The sequence below is a fragment of the Perognathus longimembris genome, chromosome 5 (assembly GCF_023159225.1).
Source record: "Perognathus longimembris pacificus isolate PPM17 chromosome 5, ASM2315922v1, whole genome shotgun sequence".
NCBI lineage: Eukaryota > Metazoa > Chordata > Mammalia > Rodentia > Heteromyidae > Perognathus > Perognathus longimembris.
Window position 1 is genome coordinate 15,628,879 of NC_063165.1, and position 11,708 is coordinate 15,640,586.

The following is an 11,708-nucleotide window of genomic DNA, read 5'->3' on the forward strand; positions in this document are numbered from 1 at the left end:
TCAGCCTTTTGAGGAACCTCTATACTCCTTTCCAGAGTGGTTGAACAAGTTTACACTCCCACCAAGAGTCTAATAGAGTTCCATTTTGTCCGCTTCCCCTCAAAGACACATAGTCTCTGGTTTCCCTCATTAGGAATAATTATTACACACCTAGGATAACCCTAGCAAGAGATCACAATAGCTCAATAGCTATGTACATATGAACACATAAGATGATACTAACCTATGACTCTATTTTGATAGATTGTGTTTAAGTTTTTAAAAAAACAATGTATCATTGGTACATAACCAGCATTTTGATACTTTATCTATGATATTTCCATTCTGTTCCTGCTTGTGAGTAATGTCTAGTTGGAAAAATTGTGATACAGACATGACACCATTTGTTGCTTCTGGTGTCCTTCATCAAAACTGCATCCCATGAGGTCAAAACATCCATGAATAAAGTAGATATAAAAGGATCCACTCCCTCTTCACCTGCCATGGATGTAAGTTGTCTTAAAAGTTTCTTTGTTTGTTTTTGTCAATTTTTAGGATTATATTTTTGAATTCATACTTTCCCAAATCACAGGGAGAAATGCCTTCTATGCTACCTTTGTTACTAGTTTTATTAGCATGTCACTTAGTGCAGCTATTATATTCAGTGAGTAAAGTTTTGTGTCACAACGACAAACAAAGCTCATCTTGTTACACTTAAGAGAAGTCCTTCCTTTGGAGTATGATGGCAACTGCAGAGGTATCACGTAGTGTTCTGCATCTGTGATGTACTGCATGTACAGTGCAGTGTTATGACCAGATCAGGAGGCTCTTTGGCCAATTCTAAGGCTTTATTGTGAAAGATATATAGCTTGTTATCCCTCAATAGTTATATTTCTTGTGTTTATGAACACGTATAAATTTGGTTTCTTGTAAGTATGAAACTGATCAAGTAACAAATAATGGGGTCACTCAGTAAAATCTTACTGTACCTTGCCCCCCAAAAAGTGACATCCATATATTGATTTTTTTCTAAGTTTTACAGCCAAGCAGGATTATAGCCTTTATCTTTCAAGTGCAAATTCTATGTATTCACATAACAACAGCATACATGTAAAAAAAAAATCCAAGTGCTCTTAAATACTCAAATATTTGTATACCTTGCTTCTGTAAAATTGCAAAAATTATAATTTTATGACTTCTTTTTCTTCTCAACAATTTAACTTTGCAAGAAATATAGTCCTCTGGCCAAGAAAGGAATGTGTTCCACAATTTAGATAATGAAAAGCTCCAATTTGTAATCATTTCTGGCAGTAAGATTGTCTATTTATTCTATAGACACATATGAGAATGGGCTGATTTTCATTACTATAGAGGACTTTAAAAAATTTTACAGTGAAACTATCCAAAAAATATGTCCTCTATGCTGAAAGCTACTACACTTTAAAGCTTTTATATTTCTTAAAGAGAAATGATAAACTACAGAATACTTTATAGGTTAAAAACATTCTTCTCTATAAAATGTGACTTGTTTCTCTGACCTGAAGGTCAGTTGTCTTGGGTCTTTTTAAAACTCTGGATGGATGAATTTTTGAGCTAAGAATCACATTATAGTAAGCATCTTTCTTCCTGAATACTTCACATTCAGCTCTCAGCTCTCTAATTCAAGGAATATTAGATTAGAGTCACTTTAGAAATTCTCTAATGGTATAGCTGTATATGTGAAGAAAAATGATCTTAAAGATAGCTAAGGACTAAGCCACATATCAGAACTAACACACTGTTCTAAAAAGCAAAATGCAGTAAAATAACACATGGGAAGGGTTGATTGAAGAAATCTCATATCATTATAAACACACATTATTGTAGCATCCCAAACTGCCTTTTAGGATTTCTACGGAATTTTTTCTTACAAGATTTCTTCTTACGATTTAAGTCAAGGTAGATTTTTCTCCTTACGGTGTTTAGGTTTATTTCTATCTTCTTAGATTAGTAGTTAGTTGTTTTCCAAATATTTATGATGACTCTTCTGTTTGAAATTACATTCTCAACTAGTAGAGGATTGTGAAAGGATGTAGAAAAAAGATACATGATTGTGTAAGAAACAGAAACAAACTGAAAACAAATTATAACTGTAATAATGCTATTTTTAAAGTATCAGGGAAAAACATACAGGTACTATTATACTCTATTTATTTACAGAATTTGCTCATCTGCTGTATTATTTGAATTCACACCCAATTTGTAAATTTAACTAGATAAAGAAATGAAGAAAAATACACATTCTCTTTGGATGAGATGTTAGGGACAAATATAGATTCTTTAATATTTACTGAGTTGATTTTAGAACATATGAACTAATATTCTGATTGAACAAGGATTTGGGGTTAAGAAAGATCAGAGGTAGAGGGGTATCCTTTAGCATTCCCTACTTACCCATCCAATCACTCATGAATCCAATGACAAAGAGTCTCAGAGCGACTCGTTGAGGAAAGTCCTAATGCAATGATGACTTGCTAGTAAAGCAAAATAAAACAAGGTCTATTAAGAAGGAAAATAAAAAGTACACCCTCAAATGCAGGGTAGGAGTTGACTATAAGGGCAGTCTTTATATAAGAAGCATTCCTACTATTTAGGTGAGTGCTGTATGTGTGTGTGTATCTGTTTGTATATACTCAGTTCTTATTTTCCCTAGAAAAGTAGTCACCTGGAGACCTTCAAATTTTTTTCTAAATGCCTACTTTAGTGTCACATAAACATGTGGAAATAGGTCCAGATTGGCCCAAGATTAATGAACATTTTGACAGGGTGTCTGCTCATTTGACTTTGAGCACTCTTTTTTTTAAAGGATTACTCATGACTCATCTCAAGAAACTGTAAATTGCATAATATCTAAAAGTAAAGGGCATTAAGGATATTGGCATTTTCTAAAAGCAAGATTTCAACAACTCTGTTTCTTTTCCTTTTCCAATGTCATTCCTTTACCTGAGCTCACATGATTTTTTTTTAGAGGACCAACATTTTTATTAGATACTATTTGATGAGTTGAACAACCAGATATCTGAACAGTAATTTAGACAGTAAATATATATGTAATGGAAATTTTTCAGCAATAATTGGGAATGAAATTATGTCATATTTAGAAAAAAATGCCATTTTAAAGAGTAAGAATTACTGGCTTGCACCATATTTACAAGGCTGGAATTATTGTTTATTCAGAGATATCTTTGTTTGCTGGATAAAACCCCATGTCTACCAGCATTCATTCTCAATACCTTCCTTTGCCCCTACTGCAGCATCCTCAAATCTACTTTATCTTTCTGTAGAGAACTCTCTACCTAGACATTTTATTCAAAGTGCTTCATAAAATATGTGTAAAAACTAGGTACACATGTCACAATGACATAAAAAACAAATTAGAAAAAAAGATGAAAGAAAGATGAAGGGGGAGAGGAAGAGGAGAAGGAAGAAGAAGGAAGAGAAGGAGGAGGAAGCTGAAATTCACATAATTTTTATGATGGTATTTCTATAATTGATACCTCTATTCTGCAAATCATTTTTAGTAACCTCTGGATTACCTTATCTGAAGACTTTTTACCCTCTTTCCTCTGCCAATCTTTCCCCTCTGCCTTTTCCGTGTATTTGTGCACCTTTTAATTTTTTGTTTTGTTTTTGTTTTTTGGCCAGTCCTGGGCCTTGGACTCAGGGCCTGAGCACTGTCCCTGGCTTCTTCCCGCTCAAGGCTAGCACTCTGCCACTTGAGCCACAGCGCCGCTTCTGGCCGTTTTCTGTATATGTGGTGCTGGGGCACCTTTTAATTTTTTAACTAAACTTTTTTTATTCTTTGAACTGAATTAGTATTAAATCCAGATTCACTCAATATTTTTTCATCCTACATGACTCTGACAGCACAAATTTTGTATTTGGGGCACACAATTATTGTTTAATTCATATTTGTATCCCCATGGAAAAGAATTTGCAAATTCATTGATATTCAATTTGCACCAGTAAAATGGTATTCCCTTTCAATTTCCTAGTTCTAATACCAGTATATATGGTTTCCAATATACTCATACAAGATTACAGAGATAGTGTAGGTACAACCACAGGAAGGTGATACAAGAACATCATCAATAATAGAAGCTACAGATACACATGGGAAGCTGGAAGTAGTTACAACTGTGATATAACAATCGTTTCCATAACATGGAGTTCATTTCACTTAGCATCATCTTATGTGATCATATGGGTATAGCTGTTGGGTTCTTGTGATCCTCTGCTGTGGCTTGCCTAAACCTGTCCTAATTATGCCCAATAAGGGAGACCATAGAGTCCATGTTTCTTTGGGTCTGGCTCACTTCACTTAGTATAATTTTTCCCAAGTCCTTGCATGGAAGAGTTTTAATGTGCAGAGATATCTTCTGAAATAAACTGAATAAAATATCCTATAAAAATACGATTTGGAAGGCCAAGTTATAGACCATGTTAGCATGCATACAAGTGAATTGTTAAATAATTGATACTAATATCTTGGTGTCAAAAATAATTTGAAAATGAAAATTGAATCCTACTTCAATCATATTTACTGAAATACAATAACAACCTACTGTAGAAAAAGTATAGTATTTTCCTTGCCCATTTTATATAATTCCTTCTCCTCTCCTCTTCATTTAATTTTGTCTATACTTTCCTTAGTTTTTATTTCTAAATGAGAAACAAATTCACCTTCAAGGACATGCATATACGTACTTGTATATTTATGGACATAGTCATATATGTGTTTTCATAATTATGCATGTTTGTGCATTTCATATCCGTGAATGTTTATACACAGACATGTATCAGTGCACATTGTATGTGATTGTTAGGTGAAAACATTTGAGTGATTAAAATTAGGCTTCTGCCTTTTCAATAATTGGCATTGGGAAAACTGGTAATCCATATGTACAAAAATAAATTGGATTCCTGTTTGTCACTATGCAACAATATTATGCAACAAAGTGGATTTTATACCTCAGCATCATACCTACAATTCTTTTTTTGTGCATTTCTTTATGGTCAAAGTGATGTAAAGAGGGGTTACAGTTTCATACATAAAGCAGTGAGAGTACATTTATTGTCCAACTTTTTACCTCCTCCCTCACCTTCCCCCATCTTCCCCTCCCAATCTCACCCTGCCGCCAATGAATTGTACATTTGGTTTACACCCTGTGGTTTTGTAAGTATTGCTGTTGAATTGGTTTGACTTTTTATCCTTTGTCTCCCGATTTTTAAACTACTACAAAATGGAGTAGGAGAAACCAAATTTATAAGCATAAGTAGGAACTTTAAAAATAAGTCCCAAGGGCACAGCAAATAGTAAAGAGACTTCACAAATGGGATTACATAAAACTAAACAGTTTCTGCAAAGGGTATTATTTCTAAACTAAAAAGACAGTCCAAATACCAGGAGAACATCCTTATGAGGAATACGTACAACGAGTGCCAAATATCCAAAACGTACAAGAATCTCAATAACTTAACCGCTGTCAAAACCAATAAGCCAATCTATAAATAGGCAAAAGAGCTAGACGGGGACTTCTCAGAAATAGTAGGATGGCAAATATACACACAGTGAAACCCTCAACATCCCTGACTATAAAGGAAATGCAAATCCAAACAATACTGAGATTTCGTCTCACTCAGTTACATTGGTAAACATTCAGAATTTGAACAATAACAAATACAGGTGGCGATATGGAGGAACGGAATCCGATTGAACTCTTAGTGAGAATGCAAACTAGTGTACAACAACTCTGGAGATTCCTCAGAACTAACATAGACCTTCCCTAATACCCAACCATATCACTCATAGGCATCTACCCAGAACATTACAGGTCTAGATATGATTAAAATATGCATGCAATTTATATTCATTGTTGCACTATTCACATTAGCCAAGTTATAGAAACAGCTCAGATACCCTAAAAATAGATGTGCAGATCAAGAAAATATACAATGGATTTTTTTCTCATCCATTAGACAGAATAATAGTCTGTCACTTGAAGGGAAATGAATGAACCTAAAACAACAATGTTAAGTGAGGTAAGCCAAGTTCAAAGAGACAAACTACACATTTTTTTTACTCTCATTTGTGGAAGCTTGATCTAAAGTACAGCTGAGGATACACTTAGGGGAGGAATCTAAATAACTCCTCAGAACACCTGTGGACTATTTATCCAAACAAATTTGAGGAAATAGAAACGTGTTTGTGTTGATGGTGGTGGTAGTTTTGTTTGTTTTTTTTTTCGTTATCATTGTTTCATTTTTAGAGAGGGCAAAGGGAGAACACAAGATTACAAGGAAAATGCACTCATTATATTCAGTATACATGATATAAAAATGAAGTATTCAACTTATGGGTAAAGGACAAGAGAAAGAAAGTGAGAGAAAGCAAAGAAAGGGATGGCACGGTCAAAGAAACATTCTATTCACTACCTAAGTTATGGAAATGCCACACTTAGTAATAATCATAATAAGATCAGGTTCCTGCAATAAAATAACTAACAAAGAATTGATCAATAAGATGGCATCACTGACACATTATATAAAATGACTGTAAGTGAAATTTATGTACTTTAATATATAACCACAGAAGGCATGACTCACTGTCAATTACCTTAACATATTTCTTGCTAGAGACTATAGTCTCAAAGTATTTTGAAAGTTCAGTATCAACTAGATAGGTTTGTCAGGTGTTTTTACACAATGCAGAATAAATCTTATCTTTGCAAGGCAAGAATAAGTGTGCTAGTTCTTTGTATTTTGACTTTTAAGTTTGAGCCATAAGTGCCACTGAAATCAGCTTCTGTCTAAAAGAGATAAAATAAACTCTCCAAAGAGCTGAGCCTGTCAAAGTCTATGGAAAAAAATCTCTCTCAGATGCTCAAATAATAGATGCTGAATGCAGAAGTAAAATTCAACAGAAGTCTAGGTTCTTCACACATTTAAATTAAGTTTTCTTGTTCAAGCCAGTGCTGGATTTCAGCATCTTTACTTAGTCACCCTGGACAGGAAAATGTATTTGGATCTATAAATATTAGAGTTTTCATTGATGTGACACTGAATTTCTTTACACTATAATGAGGCAGATGCCAGTAGAAAAGATGAATGAAGAATACTCAGAACATGGTTGCTATGGAAACCCTCAATGCCTTTTCTCATGATTAGACCCTAAAGTAACTGATTTTTTCCTTTTATATATATATATATATATATATATATATATATATATATATATTATATCACAGAGGAATATTTCCTGATTTTTTGAAACTTTTAAACTAACAATCCAGTATGTTTTCCTTTTGCACTGAATTCCATTTGCTTTATCCTATAAGTCTCATATTAAGTAAGTTTCAAGCCCTTTTTTCTGTTAGTTATAAAAGGAAGGAAACTAACTACAAACTGTACTGGATTTTTTGTTTAAGGAAGATATCATGAAGATACTCTTAAGAATACTTCTAATTAGTATATATCTATATGTGGGTTTACACATGAATATATGTGTAAGTGTATGTAATGGGATGCATTTTTAGCAATGTTTACTTTTAGAAAAACACATATGAAAAGTAAATAATTTGCAGATCTTTGATAGCAGTAGAGAAGAAAGTAAACAATCTTGACCTCTCTGGACTGAGGTCAGTCAGAGAATACTTTCCTACACACAGTTTAGTCTGTACTGTTTTCCTACTTTTAAAATAACTTGATGTAAATTCAATTCACTGTAAAATGACTCATGAAGTGGGAGGAAATATAATCAAAGCATGTATAAAAAAGAAAAATGAAATCCATTGAGTTTTTAGAACTAGGGATAGTGGATGATAATGAAGAATAGAGAGTGCTAATCTGATAAATATTCATGTATAAAACTATTAAAGTGAACATACACTAATAAGAAATAATTAAAATATAAATAAAATACTTGAATAATTCAAAAATGTTCTGTCTTTCTTAGCTATTCTATCTTTACTACTGTTTCAAGAGAAAAGAACCATTTCTTTTCTATTTTTAGTCTGAATGCCAGCTTCAATTGGATGAATTCTACAGTTCATCTCATAATTCAACTTGAGTTAAAGAGTTAACTCAAACAGCCATGTAGTAGACAAAAGAGGATGCAAGTACTTCCGATTCTTCTTTTAATGATAGATATAATTTCTCAAAGTCTACAAAATCCATTGATTTTTACTCAAAATTTGACTTTCTCCTTCCCCACAAAATTTCTATGAATAAGATTTGCTTTGTTAAAACATATTCTACATTCTCCATTGTAGGTTAAATATCATAGATTAGGAAATGTATATTTCTCCTAAGATGATGTAATAGTTACCTATTTTCTATGCTGCTTGTCTAACTTGTTTTTTCTTGGCTTATCTGTTATTTGTTTGATTTGTGCAAGTTAAAAATGTTAACTGTAGCAACAATATTAAAATATTTTACTTGTTCCTAACTGTGTTTATTAGAAATACTTGTTCAACTAAGTATCCACACATTTGTTCAACTAAGTAAATACACATATATGTCTTGGTCATTGTCAAGCAAAAGTGTGAAGCAAAATAGGAAGTTTTGTGATCCTTATTTTCAAGTATGGAATGCCTTTAATCATGTGTTTGTGTGTGTGCGTGCCCACTCATGTATGCATGTGTTCAAGTATGTAGACAGATACATAGGTAGATAGATTGTTAAGGTTAAAATTAAAGATAATTTGTGACAGTTAACTCTTTGACTTTAGCTTATTTCATCCATTATGGTGATATCTAGTTCCATTGTATCATCTTACAAATGATATTATTTCTTTTTCCTTTGTGTCTCAGTGATATTATATTTGCACATATATATCATATTTTATCCATTCATCAATTGTTGAGCACCTCAGTTGGCTATTGTGATCAAAGCTGTAATAAACATGGGTACATAGGTGTCTGTCTTATATTAATTAATTTTAGTACAATATTAGTATTAATCATTATATATAATGTATATTTATAAAACCAAGGGTGATATAATAGTGTCCTAGGTAGATCTAATTTTGGTTGCTTCTAAAAGTACCATGATGGGCTGGGGATATAGCCTAGTGGCAAGAGTGCCTGCCTCGGATACACGAGGCCCTAGGTTTGATTCCCCAGCACCACATATACAGAAAACGGCCAGAAGGGGCGCTGTGGCTCAAGTGGCCGAGTGCTAGCCTTGAGCGGGAAGAAGCCAGGGACAGTGCTCAGGCCCTGAGTCCAAGGCCCAGGACTGGCAAAAAAATAAAAAATAAATAAATAATAAATAAATAAAAATAAAAGTACCATGTTAATTTACATAATGATTTCACTGATTTAAATTGCAACAAAATATGAAGGGTCCTTTTCCACACATTCCCATCGACTTTGTTTGTGCTTGTTACCATAAAATCACTATTGTGACTTGGATATGATGGAATCTCAGTGTAGCTTTGATTTTTATTTCCTTTGTGGCTCATACTGTTGAAAAATCCTTCATTTATTTATTACCCACGTGTAATTTTTCCTGAAAGTGACTGTTATTCTTTCCACTTAATAACTCACAGTTCTTTTTAACTTTTGAAATCTCTGAATATCCTGGATATGAATTATTTTTCTGTTCTATAACTAACTAGACAATCCATTTGTTGATTTTTCTCTTAGTTGCCATAGTTGTACTACTATGCAGAAATTTCTTAATTTGATGCAGTACCATTCAATTCTCCCTCATAGTTCCTATAACACAATTAGGTTTGTATGCAGAAAACAATCACCTGTACCTATATCTTCCATAGTTTACCCTGCATTTTCCTATAGCAATTTAAGAGTTATAAAAATATCCGCAAAACCTGTAGGAACTTCCAACATTCAACAATAATTGTGAGATATTACATGGTTGCAGCACTTATCATGTCTTCTTCCAAGAGTTTTCTTACATTGTAATTATTTATTCTCAGAGATTCTTTTTATCCCACACCTAAACAATGTCAGTCTAAATGTCTGTAGGGTTTGGAGAGAAAAGTGCTTACCTTTGAGGTGAAAAATAGATTTAACTACAATTATAGTAATTGCTAAATTCCTTCTTTTGGGAACTTTCTCATCTTTCATTGTGAACTTTTCAAGATTCTTACAAACCAAGCTAAATTTATAACTTATTCCAGGCTTCTTTCTTATAGTTTCTATGTTTTATACCTTCAAAAATTTTAAAGGGGGGCCGGGGTGGCGGGGAGGGTCCCGCGGTTCGGCAAGCGGAGAACCCCTCCCTGATCGATCAAGGCCCTAAGGTTGCACTTTGGCCCTTGCCAACCATTCGTCCTCTCAGTGACCTTGTGTCATTGCAAAGAAGACGGGCCCATGTGTGCGGCTCTTCCACCCTGCCCCCGGGAATGTCCTGGCCCAGCTATCTGAAAATGGTGGCGGCCAGCCTCCTGGCCAGGTGCGCTGGTGCCCAAGTGGTGCACAGGTACTACCGGCCCGACCTGACAATACCTGCAATTCCACCAAAGCCTGGAGAACTCAAGACAGAGCTACTGGGACTGAAAGAGCTACAACACAAACCGCAGGTCGTAGAGCAATAAATACTGTGGAACTCAATGATGCCAAGAATTTTGTGAATGGAAGTCTAAAATATGTACTAAACATGACTTATGGTGTCAAACTACTTGTGGCTAAGCACCTAATGCTATGCTAATAGCGAATTGGTGCTTTGTCTATATTCACTGATTAGGTAAACTTTTCATTATGGTTTGACCAAAACGCCAAACTGCCTATTCTCAGCCTTTTGCATGTGGACTGGAAGATAGCCGGTCTTGTATATCATGTAAGAGAGAGCATTTGCTATGTTTCCTGCCATTTTAGTTCTGGATTTTCTCTGAATTAGCTTGAGTATAATGGCATATGGAAATTACAAACTTAAACATAGTTTAAAAAAAAAGAATGTATGGGACCTAAGTTAATATTTCTCTAAATATTGGAAGTACTTGTATTGAACTTCATTAAGTCAAATGTTCTCTTGGAGATGTGTCTAGAATATCATAAAACTGTGATGTGAGCTGCAAAATTTGAGAAACTGCAGATTTGAGGAACCAAGTTCAAACTGGTATTTACTTTTTCTTAAATAAATAAATAAATAAATTATATATACATATATACACACACATACACACACACATGGCAGGGTACTGGTGGCTCGGGAGGCTGCTCAGGAGACTGAGATCTGAAGATCACAGTTCAAAGCCAGCCCAGGCAGGAAAGTTCATGAATCTCTTACCTCCAATTAACCACCAAAATGTTGGAAATGGAGGTGTGGCTCAAGTGGCAGAACATAAGCTTTGGACAAAAAAGCTAAAAAGATAGTATCCACACACCCTGAGTTTGAGCCCCTGGAAAAAACAGTAAAATAAAAACAAAAACAAAAAAAAAAAAAAGTACATGTAAAATAACCTAAAAATTTGAATGAGCACTGTTAAGGGTTGAACTGTTTACCTGTGAATGTGACCTTATTGGATCTTTGTTACCATGGTTAACATGAGGTCATTAGGGTAGGCCTAGTCCTTTGTATGTTCATGAGAAGAGGCTTCATGAGAAGACAGAAGACACATTCAGAAGGAACGCTGTGACAGCAGAGGCAGAGATGAGGAACAACTACAAGACGAGGGACATCAGGAATTGAAGACCCCAGCAGAAGCCAGAAGGAGGCAAGGAAAG

At 34.3% G+C, this 11,708-nt stretch overlaps 1 protein-coding gene across 1 annotated transcript; it reads left to right on the top strand.

Moving 5' to 3' along the window:
- The first annotated feature begins 5,712 nt into the window (after positions 1 to 5,712).
- On the top strand, positions 5,713 to 10,579 carry LOC125351029 (protein BRAWNIN-like). Its single transcript, XM_048345789.1, has 2 exons — positions 5,713 to 5,742; positions 10,211 to 10,579. Exons 1-2 carry the CDS (start codon positions 5,713 to 5,715, stop codon positions 10,577 to 10,579), a joined length of 399 nt encoding a protein of 132 aa, XP_048201746.1.
- The last annotated feature ends 1,129 nt before the right edge of the window (positions 10,580 to 11,708 follow it).

Excerpts from the sequence above, each read along its gene's own strand:
- LOC125351029 (XM_048345789.1), top strand. The coding sequence starts at position 5,713 with ATGGAGGAACGGAATCCGATTGAACTCTTA. Across the intron at positions 5,743-10,210 it reads GGAATCCGATTGAACTCTTA|GGGGGCCGGGGTGGCGGGGA; the intron begins GTGAGAATGCAA and ends AAAATTTTAAAG.